This window comes from Paraphaeosphaeria sporulosa (assembly GCF_001642045.1).
Source record: "Paraphaeosphaeria sporulosa strain AP3s5-JAC2a unplaced genomic scaffold CC84scaffold_8, whole genome shotgun sequence".
Lineage (NCBI taxonomy): Eukaryota > Fungi > Ascomycota > Dothideomycetes > Pleosporales > Didymosphaeriaceae > Paraphaeosphaeria > Paraphaeosphaeria sporulosa.
In genome coordinates, this window is record NW_017253367.1 from 1,411,482 (window position 1) to 1,433,018 (window position 21,537).

The 21,537-nt window shown below is 55.3% G+C and overlaps 7 protein-coding genes across 7 annotated transcripts; 5 read left to right on the plus strand and 2 right to left on the minus strand.

Moving 5' to 3' along the window:
- Positions 1-1,906: 1,906 nt before the first annotated feature.
- Positions 1,907-3,247, plus strand: CC84DRAFT_1166826 (uncharacterized protein). The gene is made up of 4 exons (XM_018179060.1): positions 1,907-2,235; positions 2,291-2,417; positions 2,476-2,600; positions 2,659-3,247. The coding sequence occupies exons 1-4, from the start codon at positions 2,109-2,111 to the stop codon at positions 3,162-3,164; spliced, it is 885 nt and encodes a 294-aa protein (XP_018033423.1). The 5' UTR covers positions 1,907-2,108; the 3' UTR covers positions 3,165-3,247.
- Positions 3,248-3,908: 661 nt separating this feature from the next.
- Positions 3,909-4,499, plus strand: CC84DRAFT_953809 (uncharacterized protein). The gene has a single exon (XM_018187946.1). It carries the CDS (start codon positions 4,057-4,059, stop codon positions 4,390-4,392), a length of 336 nt encoding a protein of 111 aa, XP_018033424.1. The 5' UTR covers positions 3,909-4,056; the 3' UTR covers positions 4,393-4,499.
- Positions 4,500-6,573: 2,074 nt separating this feature from the next.
- CC84DRAFT_1178595 (uncharacterized protein) lies at positions 6,574-9,859 on the plus strand (the record flags this gene model as incomplete). The annotated part of the gene is made up of 2 exons (XM_018180358.1): positions 6,574-7,040; positions 7,528-9,859. The coding sequence occupies 2 exons, from the start codon at positions 6,574-6,576 to the stop codon at positions 9,857-9,859; spliced, it is 2,799 nt and encodes a 932-aa protein (XP_018033425.1).
- A 1,773-nt stretch (positions 9,860-11,632) lies between these two features.
- On the minus strand, positions 11,633-15,088 carry CC84DRAFT_1166830 (uncharacterized protein). Its single transcript, XM_018179061.1, has 4 exons — positions 14,966-15,088; positions 14,716-14,888; positions 14,154-14,520; positions 11,633-14,101 (listed from the first exon to the last, which is right to left on the minus strand). The coding sequence occupies exons 2-4, from the start codon at positions 14,854-14,856 to the stop codon at positions 11,958-11,960; spliced, it is 2,652 nt and encodes an 883-aa protein (XP_018033426.1). The 5' UTR covers positions 14,857-14,888; positions 14,966-15,088; the 3' UTR covers positions 11,633-11,957.
- Positions 15,089-16,343: 1,255 nt separating this feature from the next.
- Positions 16,344-17,381, minus strand: CC84DRAFT_1261699 (uncharacterized protein; the record flags this gene model as incomplete). Its single annotated transcript, XM_018185087.1, has 1 exon — positions 16,344-17,381. One exon carries the CDS (start codon positions 17,379-17,381, stop codon positions 16,344-16,346), a length of 1,038 nt encoding a protein of 345 aa, XP_018033427.1.
- Positions 17,382-18,108: 727 nt separating this feature from the next.
- Positions 18,109-19,118, plus strand: CC84DRAFT_1097794 (serine/threonine kinase receptor associated protein-like protein; the record flags this gene model as incomplete). Its single annotated transcript, XM_018174732.1, has 2 exons — positions 18,109-18,365; positions 18,425-19,118. 2 exons carry the CDS (start codon positions 18,109-18,111, stop codon positions 19,116-19,118), a joined length of 951 nt encoding a protein of 316 aa, XP_018033428.1.
- Positions 19,119-19,823: 705 nt separating this feature from the next.
- Positions 19,824-21,403, plus strand: CC84DRAFT_1151374 (MFS general substrate transporter; the record flags this gene model as incomplete). The annotated part of the gene is made up of 2 exons (XM_018176743.1): positions 19,824-20,018; positions 20,072-21,403. 2 exons carry the CDS (start codon positions 19,824-19,826, stop codon positions 21,401-21,403), a joined length of 1,527 nt encoding a protein of 508 aa, XP_018033429.1.
- Positions 21,404-21,537: the final 134 nt, after the last annotated feature.

Sequence of the window (21,537 nt, forward strand, 5' to 3'; positions counted from 1 at the left end):
ATAGGAACAATCCTCTCACAGTAGCTCTCCTTATTGATAGTCTTCCATTCTTTCTCCCAGAATAGGCAAGGACCCTTTGTAATGCCTGAAAAGCAGCCCCAAAACATCCACCCACGCTTCCTGCATACCTTTTCAACTATACAGGTATCATCAAGCTCCTCTCCAGGTCTCCTAGTAACCCAGACTTTGCGGTGCCTGCCACCAGTAACCCAGGTTTCATCACTCCAGAGGATACGCCACCATTGTTCAGCGCTCCAGTGGAGGTGCTCCTGGGCCCACGTCGCTCTAATCTGTCGATTTCTCTCAGTTAGGGGAGGTTTCGCATGAGCAACCCGACGTGTATACCCTCTACTGCGTAGAGCAGTCCGTATAGCATATTGTGTGACTTCCCACTCTGCAAAAGGTCCCTCTGCAAGAGCCTGATAGCTCATCTGCCTGGCTGTACGCGAGGACTTGATATAGGCCTCAAGCTCATCAACTTGGGCATCGGTGAGCTTGCGAGGGCGACCAGAACGTTTCTTTGGCGTGACGCGGTTGCTAGCGATCGCGTAGGCGACTTGTCTGCGAGAGAAACCTAATAGGTTGGCGATAAAAGTTTGCGTATGGCCTGCTAGGTGCAGGGTTTGCGCTTGCAGGCGCTCGTCGCGGGAGAGGTATCGATGGCGAGGTGGAGTTGATGGCGGTGACATTGTGTGGGTGGGAGGAGGATGACTTCAGGATGGCAGCGAGGACAAAGGTACACGCGTTTCAGTACGTAATTATAGGTAATTAGATGTATTTTTGTCAATAGAGCGATTATGAGTCATCGCGTGATCATCTTGGCAGCACCCCTGCAGTGCGCGGACCATGTACACTACTTATGCCTGATACCACAGTAAACAGTAAGGCAGGATTGCCTACAAGGTCATGCGCACGTCCCAAGACTAAAGGTTCGTGCTGGTATTTGGCATCCTGAGTCAGTACGCCCCGACAAAGGCATTACCGCAACCCTGTAGAACTTGTTAAGCTGACGCTCAATCATAGGAGCGTTCTCTCAAGTCTCAAGTCTTACGGTCTGTGGAAATGCACCGACTGGATTGCATCTTTCCTCGGCTCCAGGCCGGCGAACATATTTATAAGTGATCGATATGTACGACAGTCTAGCGTACCCATCTGGGCATGACTCGAATTTATCTCATCTCGCAATCGACCCAGTGAAGCCCGTGCACTGAGTACCCGCCGGATGACCCAGGTTCCAGCCTTCGCTAACATTACCCTATGTCAAGTAGCCGAAACTCTTTCGGGTATGCTTAGATCGGACGACTCGCTAGTGTTAGAGTATGGGGCCAAAGCAGTAACACGTGTGCCACGCCAGTCAAAATGTGCACCCGCTTATGCATGTGGTAAGGATGGGGGAGGGTTCAGGCCAGGCGCAGACGTGAGCGCCACGGATACTCTCTCTCTTTTCTCACACATGCAGAACGCCACGCCCGTAAGCAGCTCTACGGTACCTTTGGTGTGTACACATGCCCAAGGTATGTGTTTGCACCGCTACGTGGTTGGCAAGATGCGTTGTCTGATGAAGTTTGAGTAGGAGATTGTCAGTGTTTCTAAAGCATACTCGGAGAACTCGACGTCCCCGAGCACCCGCAATTGGAGCAATTGGTGGGTGATTATCGCGAACTGCGGCAAGCGCAGGATGTCCGCCCCGTTACGCCCCGTTACGCTTTGGCCATCCTATGGTCAGCACAGCCCCAGATCCCCTGCTCCCTCACATTGCCCCGAGAAATCAATACCTCGCGTGCTGCTGCATGGAAAGTTCCATCCCCCTCGCTTGCTCTCGTACGACTGGTCTCGAGGTTTTCTGCAGACTCGCTCTCTCGCCCGCCTGGATACGATCCCCCAGGACTCGATCAAACGGTGATACTGATCCATCCTCAACACTGTCATTACTGCGATTTACTAGTCCCACGAGTACGCGCCGCAAACTCAAGTTCAAGATGGCAGACCTAAGTCCCAGTTCAACGGCCCCGGAGACGTCGATGATCACGAACAAGGCATCGATAGACAGCTTCAATCGTGGACCGATCACAAAGCGTTGGGAGCCGGCACCATCATGTTCGGAGACGATGTCGTTCGACAACAACATGTACTATGGCTGGGGGGCTGCAGGTGTGGTAGATTCCGCGTGTTACCCCCTGGGGACCATGAAATACGACGACATAAAGCCCGCAAGCTCGTGGGAGTTGTACTACTGTAAGCTTCACATCGAGCAACATCGTCTCATTGAACTAATCATAGGCTGCTGTAGACAGCCCAGCTGCCTGCCCAGATGATTGGGCACGTGCTCTCACATTCACCGATGGCATACCACATAACAACATGTTGACAACTTTGTCTGTGTCAGCAAGTACTACTGCTATTCTTTGCTGTCCTTCGTGAGTGAAACCCAACACCCTGAGCGCCGACTGACACCAGAACTGACTCATTTCACAGCGGCTTCCGGTACTACACAGAGGGACACGTGTGTACCTCAGCGATAAAAGACGGCTCCACTGTGAAGTACGTCGTTCCCCAAAATGACGACTTCGGCACACTCAAGATCGGCCCCGTGAGCACCAGTAAGATGTCCCCAGCTCGTGATCAGCAAGGTATCGAAACTGACATGTCGTCTTGCAGGCTCGTATACAGCCGAATCGCATGCCTTCGCGAACGGCATAGTAGTAATGTTCCAGAGCTCCGACGTCGCCATGCTCAAATCAGCGGCGGTAAACCCCACTGCCGCAGTAACATCGACCTCCAACCTCTCAACCCCTACCTCGACTGGGCATTCCGAGACCACAGGAACGGCCAGCAGTACTTCGGCGCCCACGGGCGCTGTGACAGACGCACAGTCGGGCACGAGTTCGGGGGGACTCTCCACAGGTGCCAAAGTCGGTATGGGTGTCGGCATACCCTGCGCACTGCTCCTCGGTCTGGTGTTTGGATGGTTCCTGTTCCGCAGACGAAAGGCAAACCCATACCCGCCTCCCGGGTACGACGAGGCGGGCATGGTCAAGTATGCCCAAGTTCACGAGGCCCATTCCGAGCCGCCGGAAATCGGGGGCAACCACAGGATGGACATACAGCCATCGGATACGAAGGTCGCCGCTGCGCAAGTGCATCAGAGACATGAGCTGCAGTGAGGAATTTCACTGGGCCGGAGGAAATGTGCATCGTCGTTTAGCGCTTCTGTTCCATACCATACCCTTCTTTTGTAATCTAGTAGTCTTTTATTCTTTGTGGAGGCCTGATGAGTGGATCGGAGAGACACGAGGAGCCTTGTATGGATCTACGCCTGCTAAAAGGTGAGAGGGGCATGACTACCTAGTCACTGAATACCAAGGGTGGATATTAATTACTGTCTTCTACGTGATATACGTACGTGCCGATACACTTGTTCAAAAACTTGGTGGAGCGAGCATACTTGTCGCCCGACACGAAAGCTCACCGCGTAATGGATGCACCCTCAGCGATCTAGTAGAGGCACCACGATGAACCGAATATGTTTGTCGTCTGCCAACCGTCTCTCACTTGACGTTGAAGTAGGCATGCGAACCTGTCGTTTAACGACGCCATGAAGCCAGGGTACAATGCATCGGGGTCCTAGTATCACGAAAAGCCCGGCAGCTTGGAGACAAACCTTTTCTTTACCGCGTGCACGTGCGTCTCTGACTGTAAAGTGCCTAACCCTCTTGTAAGAGGTGGTGAACGTCGGTTCATTCTGCTCTCTGCCCATCATGCTTGCTCGTAGAAACTGACCCTGGTAAACGGCAGTACATTTTTATAAGCATTCAAATTGATGCTCTCAAATCCTGTACAGGGCTGTGCCACTTTTCAAGGCTGATAAGGTAAAATCGCAACGTGGGGAAAGCGCGACCCAATTCACATCCTCTATCATCAGTACCCACGGTAAATGCTTAGAGAACCGCACCCTTGAGACGTTCAGGCTCGCAGCGTCTTAATTTACTGAGTGGAGATAATCCGCTCCGCAAATGCCTATCCTGCTCCACTGTCAGCCAGACCACATCGCCAAGCATGCCCACCGTGAAAAGAGCCAAAACTTCGGGATTCGCAAAACGGACACCCTGCGTCTTAATCATACATCTCGTGCCTGCGTATACGCATGCTCGATCTGAAACTCTTGCCACGTTTTGGCGAAGTCCGACGCCTCGGGGACAGCCCAATTCCCGGCCGCGCAAGTGCCGCGCAAGGCCGAATCCGCTTTCGCGGTGCAGATCCTCCAGATTTGAGCCCTGTTGGGAGTGCCCGTCCGGGGTAAATTTGGGTGACTCCGTGGTGATGTGGCATGGAGGCGGGAAATATTCTTTTGGTGTTGATGCTCATAGACAGGTTTGGAGCGGCCCAAAATAGGCGCCGGGTGGGTCCATGTTGGGCTGATGCAGAGCACATCATGCACCTGGGTGGATATCGCTGGGCTGCAACGGAGCCTCATCCCGTCTTTTTGGAACCCAATCGTTGATTCGGGCAGCGACATTAGTAGATCGTCGAGAATTGGGAAGTTGGAAGAAAAAAGAAAAAAAAGAGAAGTGAGTCAGACGGATGCTAGGTGCGAGTGTAGCCAGGAATGGGTTCTTTTTGGAGATGTTGGAGGCAGTACACACTAGTTTGTACATGCAAAGCTGTGTACTCTGAGAGGTTGCCCCAGAGGGGTAAAGGTAGACTTGATCAGAACAAAGGCCCACTCGTTCGTGACATGGTTGGCGGGGCTGTTCGGTTCAGCCCTAAAATCCGTGCCTCCTTAGCATCTCTTGGTCACACGACGTTAACTTCAGTTCTAGTGAGTGTCATGACGAGAAGGCAACCTCGTCCAAAGTTCTCTTCCAGGCGCAGCACACGGCTCAGAATCACACACCTCCAGGGATTCCACGTGGAACCTTGCTTGATCTACTTCCTGTCAGGAAAAAGTGGCTCTTCAGATACGTGACGGTCAGAAATCACCGCCCACCTGGTTGTTAAGAACGAAATGTGCCGGGATACTGTTGTCATACGAAACGCCGACATCGCCGTGAAGAGGCAGACAAACCCGATCGTGGCTTAGATCGTGGCTTAAGCCATATATCTTCATCTCCTCTAACCTAGAGGGTCGATGGCGGAATAGTTTTGGTGAGTCTCCAGCTTGTGACTTGAAGCCGTGGAGATGATTGTTATCACTGGCGACGGTCGTCAATCTCAGCGCACCAGTCAACAGCAGACAGTGTCTTCCTGGACTCTTCCGTATTCTTCTGAAGTCAGCACAGGCGGGGGTCCACGGTACTAGTCACTTCCTTAATCAATCGTCAGGTCTCACAACATCTATGCGAAAATTGTTTTGTGGGCGCAGGTGGGTGAAAAGCTCGGGTCGTACATGTTCTGGAGGCCAACGATCTGTCGTCAAGTGCTTGCACCGCGGGGGAGCCACAGTAGCACCACGGAGCGATGTCATAGGATAACAGAACAGAGGGCGTGAGCACAGTGATTGTGAATGTGCGCCCCTTCAAGAAAACAGTCTGGCGCGGCGAGTTGCGCACTTCTGCGCCAGTAAGGCATTGGTTCGCACGACGGCAGGGTCGAGGAAAGGTGGTGGAGGTTGACTCGGAGATGTGCCAGATGCCCGTGGCTGGAACAGGAAATGCTACTGCATTGAGCGACGCAGCATCCATCTTTAGGGCACCGGGACGTAGAAGCATCAAGCCTGTTGAAGCGGCGCCATTGACCTCAGCTCACGATAACGTCTTTCGCCAATGCGGTGCGACGGGCGATGGATAGCTGGCACTGATTACGGCGCGTGCCACTGCGCTGCTATTGCAGATGGCCACCGGCATTCCTGGGATGGAAGTCCACGAATGGTGACTAGGACCAGTTCGGAGGTTCGGCGAGGGTACGGTCTAGTGAGCGATGTGAAGACGAGGCGGGTTACACGGGATACAGGTGTCTCTATATAGTTGGTCTGCAGCGGATGCCGACCCGCTAAGTAGGCGACAAAACGGACGAAAGGGCGGGGAATCCCGCGAGACGACGTGTGGCAGGTTGCTGTCAGCGGCCGGCGGGTGGCGAGAACGAGAGGTCCGCTAGACAGAGGTGCGATATTAAAACGAGGTTGGGGGTGAGTTGTCAGCGGGTCGACCGCTCGTTCCTGCTTCATGCGGGTGCACGTGCAGTGGCCTTGACGTGGAAGGAACGGCCAGCATCGCCACCCAGCGCGGCGGATCGAGCAGTCGACGACATACGGGAAACAGTCTAGCACACGATGCGCGGACGGATGTCGCTGGTGGTGGAGTTGCGGGGCGTGAAAACAGCACGGCGTCTGCTAAGGCTAGCTGCCGCTTTGGAGGGGCCAGGGTGCACGTCTTAGCGCACTGTAAGCTCAGATGGAGACGTCCAAGAGGCGGTGAGCACCGCGTCTGGGTGGATGCGAGCAGCACTGCTCCGTCACCACGGCGGGCGGGCAGTCCCGGAACAGCAGCGAGAGCGAGAGAGGGTTTGGTTTCAGGTGTGGCCAAGCGCAGGCGTGTTCGAGGGCCATTCGGGGCGGCGAGCACCCCTCTCGACACGATGCGACGGCCATTGGCGAGTGGAATAGCTGCACCTCATCTGCAAACAGCCGCGCGCGGGCCAATCGAGCCAGCAGACGAATATTACGCACATCGCGATGAGTCGCAAGATCGCCCTCAGGGAGTCGCACTGCTGCGGCGCCAGAGCAGAGCGCGGGCCTGGGTCGTCTCAGCACACGCAACGAGGGCACCGCGGGACTATGGGCTTTTGCGCGCCGCAGTCGTCGGCAATCAAAGCCCATGGCATCCATATTGCCATGTCCAGACGCCAGCAACAGCCTGTTCGCCGGCTGCAGGGCTGCTGCCGAGTCACCCACATGGCCGCATCCTCTGGAATGCGTTGCGCGGCCAGCAGAAGCAGCGACCAGACAACCGCACGGCCAGCCGGGCTCTCATCGCCAGACGCCCCGTGACGGCCGCGCACTCGAGGCAGCGCGACGAGTGGAGTGGAGTCGCAGGCGCTGCGCAGTGAACCATAGCATACCTTGCAGCTCAGCGGCGGTTCGCTGCCCAACCCTCCACTAGCCGCTCCTGTTAGAGTACAACTAGATTCATGCGCACCCCGGCCGCTCAGCCCAATGCTCCTCCGTACTGAAAAATTCCGTAAACTCGGCGGCCCGCCTGCATGTGTCTTCTGTCGCAGTCCGGCGTCGTCATTCCAGCCTGAGCACTTTTTGCACGCGCTGCCTGCTCTCCTCTCTTCATTCCCTCGCACCCCCGCCAGCCCCAGTGCTCTCTCTGCTGCCTGCCTCTGCCCTCAGCCCGCCCTCCACTGCGTTATCCTACCTGCTATGAGTCAATCCCACGCATCCTTCTACCCTCTCTTCTCTCCGCACGCGAGGCTGCCCCGTGAATGATCGGCCGGGCCACATTTCATTAGCCGTAATCGATATCGACCCCGTCCCAGCCCTGGGCGCCCGCACCTGCCTCAGTAACCACCACTCCACCACGACAGCCTGCCGCTGTCAGCGACACCCGCCGTCGCCATGGCCGCCTCGACGAGCGAGCGTGACCTTAACCCGACCGTCGAGGACTACCACTCCGACGATAGCGAGGACCCCGTCCTCGAGTCGTTCCGGCGCTCGCCCGCCGCCAACGTCGCTGCAAAACGCTCTCATCCGTCTGACCTGGGCTCCGATAAGGCCCAGCCAGACAAGGAGAAGGTGCTTCACAGCGACCTCCAGAGCGACTCCGGGTATTCCAGCCACACCGCCGGGACCATGAGCAGCGCTGATTCGGTCCCAAGTGCGAAGATGTCGCAAACCTCCACGGCTCCCTCGAGCGCTGCCTCCATGCCCCCTCCCAGTCCCGCGGCCACTAGACGACGACCGACCGTTGTCGAGGACCGCAGGAAGACGACCGAGAGCCCGCGCAAGCCGTTGCAGCGCAACAACTCCACGGCCTCCAGACAACGACCGGCTGTCACCCGGAGACCCACCCTCGCGCAGGCCGAGGAGTGCAGGGACCCCAATTGCAAGACGTGTGGGCCCAATGCACCTCCTCCTCGACGTGGCAGGCGCGAGTCCCTGGCCATGGACTCTGGCCTCGACGTCTCCTATTCCCCTTCCGACGTGCGCTCGCAGCGCTCGGATCCCGCACCCTCGACATATGCCTCGCCGCCCTCTCCGACTTATAACCGGCAGCCCGCTCCCTACATGCAGGGCTCAACCATGGTGCAGCCCGCCCAGACACGTCCAAGGGCCTCGTCGACTGCTCGCCGTCCCATGAGCTACCACGGAGACCCAGGACAGAACTATTTCGTGCCGGGCATGCCCGCCCCGTATCCTAGCCCGCCTCATGAATACGGTCCACCGCCCGCCATGCCCACTCACTACTCGATGCCACAACCTCAGCACCATCCTCAGATGGCGCCGTTCATGATGAATGCCACGCCTCCTTCTCATTACTACCAGGGCGGCCATCCAATGGCTCAGGCTCAGCACATGCCCCAAACATCACCACCCTATGAGCACCAAAGGCCACAGCTTTCGGCTCGTACTGCTTCTAACTTTCCCGCACGCAGGCCCGTGTCTGGATTTGGAGGTGCGCTGGTCACTTACGACAACAATAAAGCAGAGCAGTCTATGCCGTCCGCCCGCTACGGCAACGCTCCTCAGAGTGCCAGGCAAGAGCGCTTTCCCATGAAAGCACTCATGCCAACGGCGCACCACGACTCCGAGAGCTCCGAGGAATACGATTCCGAGTACGAGGAAGAGGCACCTGTCGCCCCTCCACCGAAGCAGCTCATGCCGCCGCCCAAGATGAAGAGTAGATCGAAGCAAGAGCAGAGGCCTGTGCTTCGTCACGCCAAGACTACACAAGTCACCCAAGTTTACAATGATCGCCGTGAACGTCGCCAGTCCGTATCCCAGTCTCAGACGTTGCCAGAACGTCCCAGGGAGAGAGATAACCGAACTTCCCGGGTTAGCACTGCACCACCCTCGCGGTCCATCTCCGTCAGCCGACCCGCGCCACCCAAGCGTGTGACACAGTCGGCTTATGACACGCCTCGTGCAAGAGTGCTAGTCGAGAACCCCAGAAGTAGCCGTCGTCAATCTTACCAGGCTTACGAGCGGGCCTACGAGCCGCAGTATGAAGACGATTATGATTCCGAACAAGAGGAACGCCGTCTGCGTCGTCGTTCAAAGGTCTACCGCGCCGACGAAGACGATGCCATCGTCGTAACCGAACGACCCGCTCGCCGCCGCACAGATGCTTCCGTCAAACGCGCCGAGTACGTCGTTGGAAAAGAGACGGCCAGGGTAATGGACGACGTGGAGGCATACCAGCAACGCACCCGCGGAAATTACGAGCCCTTGAGCGAACAGGTCCACAAGATTGCTAAACAGCGTGCTTCACGTGTACCTTCGGACCCTGACCGCAAGACCCGCATCAGCCAGTCCGCCCGCACGACGGTTACTAACGGCAACAACAACGGCGAGATCCGCCTTCGTGTTGATGCCTCTGCCCCTCTGAGCCTTTCTTTCAACGGGGACATGGAAGGTCGTACCCTCCAGATCAACCCCGCGGAAGACGGCATGGCCGATATTGTTATCGGTGGCCAACGCGGGGAAGATGATGTCTACCGTAGCGAGAGAGGTAGTGTTAGGGGCAGCAGGAAGTCAATGATCGCGGGTTCTGCCAGACGTGAAGCCGAAGAAGTCTCAGTCAAGAGTGGACGCAGCAGCCAGGGCCGACGGGACCGAGAGGTTGAAATCGAAAGCCGACGAGACCGCGACCGGGATGCAGAGAGACGACCTCTCAGGCGCCAGACCAGGTACTACTAGGAGCGCGGTCACTCAGGCAGCATCCATTACGAAACCTGGACACATATCTTTTCGGCTTGCATTTATTGCCATTCCGCTTTTCTTTAGTTCTCGCATACCCGCTTGTTGTGTCTTTGGACTTTACATTGGGCGGACCGGAGTGAAACCAAAAGCTTTTTTGTCTAAAAGTTGGGCGTCATTCCATTCCGCGCCTTGGAAAGCCCACAAGGCTAGTTTATTGTTTCCCCGCACGATTCCCCCTTTCCGCGACAGTGCAGGTCACACATGGTATTGTTTGCTAGACACGGACGCTCACGCGCAACACATCTGTTTTGCATGCGTGGGGCTTCCTAGGCTCACGATGGAACGAGACTGTACGATCGGTTACGACTGTCGCTTTTCCATACTCTGCGCGATTCAATTTATTCTATGTAGAGCTTCTGAGCGAGCGATTCGAGCAATATCCTTGTTTCCGCCTTCTCCATCGGTCGTTAGCGATACGTTTTCTTTTACTTTCCTCGAACATCATTATCTTCGTTTCGCGGATACCTGCTCCCTCACGGGAGGCATTGCAGCGCGAGCTTGGTGGATTTGAATACCCCCTTTTTCCTACTTTACGACTCGGTGTACGGATTTCTTTGACAGATAGCTGATGAGAAGATGAGGCATGAGAGTTGATGACGGCTATGATGTAATGAGGATAGGCCACACGGCTGCACAAAAGGTGGATGGGCGACTATGTAGAGGCGGAAATTGCCAGACAGGACGGATATACGATCTTGGTACACGAGAGAAATATCACGATTCCTTTGCCAGCTCCACAACCAACCCTTTCACTGTGTGCCTTCTTTGTCATTCAAATGGACGCATTGTTCACTGGCTATAGCATTGCCGTTCACGCCTAGCATCGAATCCTCCGGCGCGCAACCTCATCCTGCGGCAACACACCCGCGCCCTCCACGTTTCCAACGCTTCTAGAACCTCTCCACCTCAGTCCCTCCCCACAAGACCCTCTTTTCTTCACCGCGATCTTCGCCACGGAAGCAGCCTCATCCATGTCTCACCGAGGACCGTACGCTGTGCGGCCCCGCCCGCCTCCCCTCACCTTGCCGTGCCGTGCCACTTGCCTTCCGCTTAGATCGCAAACACCACCTCCCACGTATCTGCTCGCCCACTCAGCGTCAACAACTCTGAAACACCCCCAGGCCACGTCTACATCACGTGAACGCTAGTCCCTCGGGGCCCGAGCTCGAGGGCACTAAGCTTACTGCGTGAGGTGAGGCGAGCAGTCCCGTGATTACCTCATCTCCCTTCATCTGGCTGTTGGCTCGGCCCTCGTGCAATTCATAGCAACGGGTGGCGAGACGAGACCAACGCTGCTGCGCTGGCGTGCTCGCTGACCGGCTGACCGTCTGTCGTGCATCAATCGCACGGCGCCGGGCTCCCCATCCGTCCAGACATCGTCCGTCGTCCCCCTTCTGCCGACCGATCGATGGCTCGCAGGCCGACACGACTAATATCAAAGTCACGTTGTTCACCGGTCGAATCCCTTGGCATATGCGGCCCAGCCAGCGCGCTATCGCCCTGCAGCGTTGTAACGATACAGTAACATATGCGCTGTGTGGTGTGTAAGCGTGTGAGGGGTAGGTTAGCAGAGTGGATGGGTGGCGAGCAGAAGTCCTCCAGACTCACGGCTAAGGCAGGGCAATCAAGTTAGCGTAGGCAGCAGACAGCCATATGCACGAATCTATGTAGGGTGCTGCAGAGCATCGTACGGCCTGCATGAGAGCTGGAGCCGACATCACGCGGGCGGAGCCGGGAATCGATTCCAACTTTCGCTTCACACCTGGCCGCGGATCTCTATATCCATGATCGTGTCTTATCCTATTGTGCATGGCAACTATACTTTTGGTCCTCATTTTCCGCTATGCATCTTCAAGAAAACAACTAGGCAAAAGCGAGAGGATTACCAAGCCGCAAGATCAACTTCCCTCCGTAGTCCGTCTTCATAGGCCGTCTCTTCGTAACAGGGCGCAACGCGTGCCACCCGACATGCATATGTCTCCTGTCACAGAGCCCGCACCTCCCGCAAGCAACTGATAACGACATACGTGCGCATCTAGTCCTCGGTAAGATCGCCATACTCCCATTGACCCCTCCTTTCTTCTTGAGCGATGGTTTGCCTCTTCTTCAGAGCACCAAGGATATCGGTTGCACTGCGCTCCCACGCCCTCAATTTCTTTGGCACCATCGCAAGACCCTCGCTAATTACTTCCGCGTTGATGCTCTCATCGGGTTTGTCGCTCTGCTTAGGGTCGAATAGGGTCACCCAGAGAGTGCCATCCTTGTCCACTTGATCGACGTTAGCGACAAGTTGGCGGTCGGCCGTCTCTTGTGAAATGAAGTGAATCGCATCCGCAAGGTATTCAGGGTTGCTGGGCAACTGAGCAAACGAGAGCTGTGCATCCTGGGCCTGAGCCTTTAGCTTTTGTGGAGAAAATTGCGGTTGCGAGAGAGGGCGTAGGCGCGACCAGGGGATAGTCTCCGAGTTGCCGTAATCAATGTAGACGACTTCGGCCTTCTTCGCCTCCCTGTCGTTGCGTCGGATACGAGCTCGGTACCACTCATCGTCTGCGCTGAACTTGGCAGCCACAAAGTCGCCGGCCTTGGGAGGGTTCGGTAGACCCTGGTTGTTTGTAGGGTTCAGGTGGAAGCTGCGGAACGCGTTCATGAGCTCGGTCAAGGCGGCGCTACCTGTTCCGACTTGCTGCAGCTTCAATCGCCCCTCATCGGAAACGTGGGTAACGAGCACATCGCGGTAGTCTTTCCGGCGTTCCACCGCCGCGTCGCCGTTTTGTCCGTTGACATCAGCACCAGAATCGGCCTGCTCCGCATCCTCGTCCTGCGAAGGATCGTAGTCGTGCCACATTCCCTTCCGCGCGTCCTTCGCCCGCTTCTCGGCAGCGAACAGCTCGTTTGCATTGCCAGACTTCTCCGCAGAGTAGGCATGTACTGATGCAAGACCCTCTTCAACCAAGGTCTTGGCGAAGTTCTCGCGGTTGATGTAGAGTGCGCCGATGAAGCCACCGACTTTGTCGCAGTCCTCTACGTCAATTTCAACATCTCGCTGCTGGCAACGCTTGTTAGCGAAGTCGTGTGCTTCTTGACCAAAGGGCTCGCCCGTCTCAGTCGGGTTGCGTGCAGAACGTGGCGCGCGGATGCCAGAGAGCACAAAGGTGAGCTTTGCGTTCTCACGTGGGACAAGCACGGTGAATCGAGATGCTGACTTCACGAAATCAACAATGGCGGGAACCTTGCGTTGCCGTGAAAGGAGTGTCAGCTGGCGCTTGGCCTTCTCGAGAGACTCGGAGTAGTCAACATATTGCTTCGCCGAAGGAGCCTTAGGTGACCACAATCCCTTCTGCGCCTCTTGAGCAGCTGACTCGGCGAGCAAAAGGTCGTCGTAGATAGGGCTACGGTCGGTGTCATCTTGGCGGTGACGGATCACAGAAGCCAGACCATTCTCCACAAGAAGCAGACCGACGTTCTTGCCTTGGTATGTGACGGTGGCCATCTCGCGCTCATCATAGCCTTCAGTGGCCGGGCGCTTTCCATCGATGCGGAACTGGACATGCTTTCCGATCAACTTTTTCCGTAGGAATTCCTTGGCTTCTGGTACCCATGGCGCCTGCTTGGGGTCGGTGGGCTTTGGTTGACGAACACTGCTCAGGTTGATGCGCTTCTCTGCACCAGCTTTGTTCCTTAAGAAAAGCGTATCCGCACTTTGGACTCTGCTCACGGTGGCTTCGTTCTGACCAGCGGTTGAAGCTTTCGGGGCAACGTGACCTTGGTATACGCCCTGCTTGGAGTCCTTTGCCCTCTTCTCAGCTTGTCGAAGCGCAGCCATGTCTCCGCCGAGTAGCGTGGTGTGGTGATCGGTACACTTGGCCAGACCTGCCTCGAGCAGGAAGGGCGCAATGCTGCCTTGGGTGGGATGTCTGACGGTCGCCACGATCTGTCCGGTAGGGCTGGTTCCCAATACGTTGACAGTAACGTTTCGTTGCAATAACCGTGTCTCGACGAATTGCTGTGCTTCATCGCCAAAAGGCTCTGCGGGTTGTTCCTTGCCGTCCGAGGGGCTGGTTCGCTTCGTAGCCGGGGCTCGGATACCCGCAAGGAGAATGAGGGTCTGAACATGCTCGGTGGGCGAGAGAAGGAAGCGCACAATGAGGCGGTCGCCAGCGAGAACCTTTTCTACGATCGCTGTGCCAAGTTAGCCATGTTGCGCTCCTCGAGGACCGTTGCCTGTACGCACCAGTGAGATCCTGGCCCTTGTTGTCTTCAACGAACTGCTTTGCATCGCTCAACTCGGAAGACGAGCTGATGCGGGAGCCAGACTCCTGCCACAGGCCCTTGGACTCGGCCTTTGCCCGTGCCTCGTACACCTGGAGCTTCTCCAGGATAGCAGCAGCTTCCTCGGAGTCTTCCTTGCGGCCTGCGTCATCGCGCAGCTTCAGCCAGCCTTCGGCGACGGCGAGATCAGGCAAGTTCGTTCGGTTTGGCAGCGAGATGAGGCCATACTCGCGGTTGGCGCCTGTGGGGATTTTATACAAAATCTTAAATTGAACGACCTTGCCGACAAGCTGGCGGCGGAGGAAGTCGCGCGACTCGAAGGCGAATTGCTGAAAAGGTCAGCTCCATCTCTAAAGACGCCTCCGTACAACCATTCATGTATGCCACCTCCCGCTAGCGTCGCGGCTTCCTACAAGAACCCAAAGTAGACGTTCGGATGGATTCATGAATTCAATCGCTGGTAGATTGGAGAGTCATGTGGGCAGTAAAGTGTGCAGAGAAATGAACAACGGAATGCATCCTACCTCGTCTCCCTCCCGCCGCATTCGCGGGGCAGTAACATAGGCCAGGCTCAGGGTGCGCTCCTGCTTGGGGTTGTTGATATTGTGCAAGATGACCGTGTCTCCGGAGAGGACGCTCTTGACCTTCGCCTCAAGAAGCGACATGGTGGGTGGCGGGGGCGACGTGACGGGTTGTGCTACGCGGGGAGCTGTTAGCTACCGTGTTCACAAGAGCTCAGCAGATGGGTGGGGTAATGGGCAGAGGCGCACTCACCTTGTGTGAATCGAGGGTGCCAGCGGCAAAAACAGACAGCTGCTATGCAATTGGTTCTGCCAGTTGAATTGCAATGCTGTCTTTCGAGGTAGAAGTTGAAAGAAGCTGCGAGGGAGAGGTCGTGTGTCTTTGGCTGAGAGTCAGTGCGCAGGGCCCAAGTCCGTTTTTGTGGGGAGAGCTTAGCTACGCGAAACCCCCTGCTTCCACGTGCAGCAGCTCCCTCACCACACTAGACCATGCAGTATCGACCGCGACCCGTTCGAGCATGACGAAGTCAATTCACAACACTGAGTATGAGCGAAAAGATGTGTAAAGGCTACGTGGACAACCCTTACCCGCCAGATTCCATGTCCACCAACATCGAGCATCGAGACAGCCCCAGTGGACGGCATCGAGACCATTACTCACCAGAGGCGTACATTCTGTGTGACCCGAGGGGCGTGCTGCCCAGTTTCTGGTACGCAAGGTAAACGGCGTAGTTACTCTTGTCGCCTGCCCCCGAAGCTGCAGCCTCTATCTCGTCTTCCATTCTCTGCCAATGAATCATGTCAGCCCACGTAGCGTCGGGCTTGGTGCTGAATTGGACGTGCAGCGCTTTGTTTGGGCTGGGTCCGTTGACTGTTGGAAGATTCAACGATTATGGGCTTGTTGTCAGCATTCTCGTGCTTAACCTTGGAGTGGCTGGTCTCTTTGGTTCTCCGGTCGCTTCTCCGGTTTCTCTACTGCGCAGTCGGCATTATACTGTAAGTTTGGTAGTTAATGTTGGTAGTTGTACGGAAATTCATGTTTGTTAAATTCCATGGAGATACTTTGCATATGAAAACGGCTTTTGGAGACCTTCATCGCCTTGGTGATGTTGTTGGACACACAGCTGGAGAAATCCTCTGAAGTGACGGACCATCCTTGTGCATCTGAAAAGCTAGAAAGAGACCGGCGGGCACTTACGGGAGACTTCGGATGAAGAGGAGCGGCTAAAATATTAAAATGGTCTTAACGTCGATTGAAAGCTGAAAGTCTTCGGATATGTCACTGTCTTGGATGTTGCTTGCCTGATTTCTCACGAACTTTTGTGTCACGCATAAATATGCCTCAGTGGACTCAAATGCCGCTACAGATGAGGATAGACGGATGTATATATGAATGTAGCCATGCTGGGTATGGATTCTGATCAAGATTTTACAGTGGACAGAAACAAAGTAACAGGAAGACTGAACGGAAATCGGAAGAATATCCGCAAGATGAACAATATAATGTGATTGCTGACAAGGAATTATAGAATGGTATGTCACGGTCTGTAGAGTAAAAGAGAGAGCACCATCGATAATGTCTCTTCTCTGCTATAGTTTTGGAACACAGTCTCGCCGCTTCCCCCAGGCATTTATGCTGCATGGCTCCAATACTTCATGTCCGGTTTCGGAAACTTAGCACGCTCCTCGTCGCTTACGATGATTTGGATAGCCGGTGGAGTTCGGCGCCTCTTGTTCGTGTTTCTAGACGGACCGTGGTAGAACTCACGGCGAAAAGGAAGAACATCCTTTTGCTTCAGCAGGTTCACCAAAGCCGATGCATACCAGTTCTTGCTTAGAGCGTGATGGCTCGAAAGATACGTGCCAGGAACAACGCCAGAATCGCGCTTCGGCTGGAATGCATTCGGCGTCTTGAAACCTGACTGCAGGTATGCGAGATCGTGTGGCGCCACTTGCGGACCTTGAAGCAGTAACTGGCACATTTCCGCCTGCTTGCAGAGCTCGTTTTGATACGAGCCGCGATTCTCAAGGTCATGTAGCAGTCGGACGATCTGTTGGAAATGATCCATCAAGTTGAAAGCTTTCTCGTACTGGTCAACTGCGGCGTGGAAGTCAATACGAAGGGAGTTTAAGGGGACGCCTGTGTTACACATAGCAAGCACGTTATCTACCAACCGCTGCACGTTGCGCACACGATGTAGTACGACCTCGCCAAGCGAGGAGTAGCCATCACCATTGACCTCAAGCATGCCCCGCAGCCAAGGATGAATGATGGTTTTCACGATGGCTCGAATCTTCTGGTCAAATTCGACGACTTGACATCCCTTCTCAACATTCTCGATCTCCTTGTTCAGACTCAACTTGAGGCCCTGAAGCTCCTCGGTCTCCCATGACTGGTTCGACTGAGCAACACGAACAGCACGAGCTGGCGTTGACTCAGTGGCGTGGCAACCTGCGCACTGTGAACTATCCTCGATTATAGCAAAAATGATGTCCTTGTTGTATAGATCATCGCGGCCATGAGGACCAAGGGGTGTGCAGCAAGGTGGGGCGCGGTCGAGGTCCTGCGTACAAAACCGCAGGGCGTAAGGGCACAATCGGATGGCTTTTGGATGGGTGACTAAGGTCGTATGGCCGCAGGCATGTGTGACTTGAGGGAAGAAACACATTGCAGGTTGCTTAATGTTTGATATGTTGTCCAAGATTTGTTCGAAGTTTTGAGGTTCTTTGGATTGTGTATGGGCCTCTCGCAAAACATATATTTGAGAGAGATTTGGAGAAACAATGTAGACATTGTGATTGAACAAGCAGCAAATTCCGCACCGTTCCTCAGCAAATTATGCTCTGACAATGCTGGTCGTTCCTTTGAGTTGGTCGCTCTTCAGGTGCACGTAGCTGCATTTCGAGGATGTGGAGAACTGTTCAATGTACTTCAGGGCGAACGTTGTCTTTTATGGAACGCATTACCCGGAGATGACGCTGTCAGTCCATACCACTGCTTCTGCAGCTTCATAGATCACGACCAAGGCTGTGTGCTGTGAGTCGCGCAGCAGCGTCGAGGCGAGGGCCGTTGTGGAAGGTGGGCCGCGGCTCGAATTTAGCTTGGCGGACGGGACTAGCTCCTCCAGGGTCCCCTTCTGCAGCGAGGGGCGTGTTTCTCCCGTGAGACACCAAAGATTTACGAAGTTACGACCCATAACGATCCTTTTGCCAGTCTGCTGCCCGTTGCATTGTGCCATTGTTCCCGTTTCCCGCTTTCTTTTCGAGCACCGACCTGCGCGCCATTCGACAGCTCTGCACCGCTGACTTGGAGCTTTCAGCGCATTCTACACAAAGCAGTTCTGAGTGCGGCGACCCGCGAGCCTTTTCGCGACTGCCAGCTTTATCCACGCGGCCATGCCCGACACCACAAAGGTCGTGCCCCTCACGTGCCACGGGCACTCGCGACCGGTGCCCCACATCCACTTCTCTGCGCTGCAGGATGAGGAGCAGTACTACATCATCTCGGCCTGCAAGGATGGAAACCCCATGCTTCGCGATGGCCTGACGGGCGACTGGATCGGCACCTTCCTCGGCCACAAGGGCGCCGTGTGGCAGGCGCGCCTGTCCTCAGATGCCTCGCTGGCTGCGACCGCCTCGGCGGATTTCTCTGCGTACGTACTCCTCTCCAGCTTCCTCCCGGGACGAAGACATATGCTGAGACCTCCTGCAGCAAGGTGTGGGACACACACACTGGTGAAGCCCTCCACACCCTCACCCACGACCACATTGTCCGCGCCGTTGCTTTCCCGAACCAGCAGCAACCCCAGATTCTGGCAACTGGCGGCAAGGAGAAGAAGATGCGCATCTTCGACCTGAACAACCCGTCGCAGCCCTACGAGATCGGTGGCGGCGTTCACGGCGACACCATCAAGTCCATTGTGTGGACAGCAGACCCCAGCATCCTGGTCACCGCGTCTGAGGACAAGAAGATACGGTGGTGGGACCTGCGGACGCAGTCGACCATCGGCGAGTATGCCGTGGAAGGCCCTGTAGGCACGTGCGAGCTGGATAACACTACCTCGGACGGCGTGCTGAGCGTAGCCGCTGGAAACAGCGTCTACTTCTTCAACGGCAACTCGCCTGCGTCGCTCATCAAGAGCATCAAGACGCCCTACGAGCTGGCCAGCGTTGCATTGCATAGTGGCCAGCGCAGATTTGTTACTGGCGGGAGCAACCAGAACGATACCTGGGTCAGAGTCTGGGACTTCGATGCCGAGACGGAGCTGGAGACGAACAAAGGTCACCACGGTCCCATCTGGTCGGCGAGCTTTTCGCCTGATGGCAAGCTGTACGCAACGGGCAGTGAGGATGGTACCGTGAAGCTCTGGAAGTTCACCAATGGTCCTTATGGCCTCTGGAAGTAGAAGTTGCTTCGGCACTTGCGTAGGAGAGCATCTCGCAGCTGGCTTTTCTCGGCTTGATAGCGATAGGAAACGACTGCATAGAGGGAGTCGGACTCGGAGCGTGAGACGGCCCAGCACATACACTCCGCATACATAGGGGGAGTACGACTCCTGGTGTTGATCACACCGAACAGGAGGACAGTCAAATACATCGTCATGTCCACGTCAAATATGGTCTATGTTAAAGATGGTTTTCGCCAAGAGAATGATAACCAGGTATTCCACCAATGAGGTTAAAACGGTACCATCTGCGTGCGTGCTACACATCCATACCTGCATAAGCTCCGATAGGCACGTTCAACGTTGATAAGAGCTCCACATCTGATGGCACCCCATGGATGGAGTCAAAGGTGGGATTTGAGTTTAAAACTAGAGCAGCCGGCTCCTGCTCCTCGACGGCCTGGGTTTCGGTATCGAACATCACCACCAAGCAATCGTTGGACCCTTGCAAGCCACAATCCCGGAAGCTGTTCAAGTATCCGTTGAGTAGTGGGCAGCAAGCGGATATGCCTCTGTAGTTCTGTCATCATATCAAGTCCCAAACCCGCAGACCACATCCTCTGGCCACCACCTCAGAGCGTGGTGTACCACAAGTACCCCTCATCGACCCCTGCTCCGCAGGGCGCAACCAGCACATCGCTCCGATCCCATAACCACTATTACGAGATGAGCAAGAAATCACATCAAGATCACGGCATCGATGCGGCCCCAAGCGTGGACGAAGGCCAGCTCGCTGCCGAGAAGCAGATGCGAGATATTGGCGCAGAGTTGTACCTTGAAGTGCAGCAGTATTCGAGAGAAGAGCTAGATTCGGAAAGGAAAGTTGTGTTGAGGAAGATTGATTGGGTTATCATGCCGATGGTGAGTTAGCGATCCGTCGAAAAGATATTCCATTGCATTCTGATGAGGGTCAGATATGCTTCACGTACATGATCCAGTTCTTGGACAAGCTCAGCTTGAACTATGCTTCAGCATACACCCTCATTCCGGATCTTGGACTCCAAGGTCAACGCTACAGCTGGGTAGCTGCCATCTTCAACTTTGGCTATCTCTTTTGGGCATTGCCAGCAAATTACTTGATTCAACGTCTCCCCGTCTCTAAATATACGGGATCTATGATTCTCGTATGGTCGCTTCTCCTGCTCTGTCACGTTGCGGCGAAGAACTATGCTGGAATGCTGGCCCTACGATTCCTGCTCGGCATGTTTGAAGCGAGCATCAGTCCGGCTATAATGAACATCGTTTCAATGTTCTACACCCGCGAAGAACAGCCCTTAAGGATGTGCGTTTTCCTAGCGTTCAACGGCATGGCCACGATGGTGGGCGCACTGTTGGGCTACGGCCTTGGCCATGCGCACGGTACCAGTCTGAAGACATGGCAACTCATCTTTCTCGTCATCGGACTCATCAACTTCGTATGGAGCTGGGTTTTCCTCTGGGTGATGCCGGACTCGCCTTCATCCGCAAAGTTCCTCACCCACAAGCAGCGTATCGTTGCCATCGACCGCATTGCCTCCAACATGATCGGCGTCAAAACCAAGCAGTTCCAGCCGCGACAAGCTCTCGAGGCAGCTCTTGACATCAAGGTCCACTGTCTCAGTCTCATAGCGCTTGGATGCGGCGTTGTTAATGGCGGGGTTTCCAACTTCGCCTCCTCGTTGATCAAAGGATATGGGTTCTCCGGCATCAATGCCACGCTCCTGCAACTGCCCACCGGCGCTTTCGAGTTCTTCCTAGTCCCGCTATGCGGCGTTGCAGCGTCCTACTTCAAGAACACGCGCTGCCTGCTCCTCGCACTGATTTGTCTCCCACCGCTTGGCGGTCTCATTGGCATCCGCCTCACGTCGCTCTCTCAACGCTGGACGCTCGTTGGCTGTACATGGCTCCAGTACCTGATCGGCGGTCCGGTCATCTTATCCTGGAATCTCCTTACTACAAACATATCTGGGCATACGAAGCGCAGCACCGCCAACGGGCTATGGTTCGTGTTTTACGCGGCCGGAAATATTGCGGGAGCGAATATATTCTTTGCGAGAGAGGCGCCAAGGTATTACTCTGCGCTGACCGGACTTATCGCTTGCTATTGCGGGATGGTGGTTGTAGCGGGATTCTTGGGGGGCTGGATGGCGTGGGAAAATAAGAGTAGGGATCGGAAGTATGGACAGGGAGAGGATGAGAGGGCCATTGTGGAGGGTTTTGAGGACAAGACGGATAAGGAGGCGACGCATTTTAGGTATGCTTTGTGAAGTCGGCCATGTGTGCAGCATGGGACTTGGACTGTGCATGGTACCATAGCATTAGAACCCGCACTGTACGACTTATGGAATACATTTCTAATATTGACGTTGTGAAATGATGCGGTCGTTTGATTCAAGGAGTG

Excerpts from the sequence above, each read along its gene's own strand:
- CC84DRAFT_953809 (XM_018187946.1), top strand. The coding sequence starts at position 4,057 with ATGCCCACCGTGAAAAGAGCCAAAACTTCGGGATTCGCAAAACGGACA.
- CC84DRAFT_1166830 (XM_018179061.1), bottom strand. The coding sequence starts at position 14,856 with ATGTCGCTTCTTGAGGCGAAGGTCAAGAGCGTCCTCTCCGGAGACACG. Across the intron at positions 14,521-14,715 it reads TGCGGCGGGAGGGAGACGAG|CAATTCGCCTTCGAGTCGCG; the intron begins GTAGGATGCATT and ends TGACCTTTTCAG. Across the intron at positions 14,102-14,153 it reads CAAGGGCCAGGATCTCACTG|CGATCGTAGAAAAGGTTCTC; the intron begins GTGCGTACAGGC and ends AACTTGGCACAG.
- CC84DRAFT_1166826 (XM_018179060.1), top strand. The coding sequence starts at position 2,109 with ATGTCGTTCGACAACAACATGTACTATGGCTGGGGGGCTGCAGGTGTG. Across the intron at positions 2,236-2,290 it reads CTCGTGGGAGTTGTACTACT|ACAGCCCAGCTGCCTGCCCA; the intron begins GTAAGCTTCACA and ends AGGCTGCTGTAG. Across the intron at positions 2,601-2,658 it reads GATCGGCCCCGTGAGCACCA|GCTCGTATACAGCCGAATCG; the intron begins GTAAGATGTCCC and ends GTCGTCTTGCAG.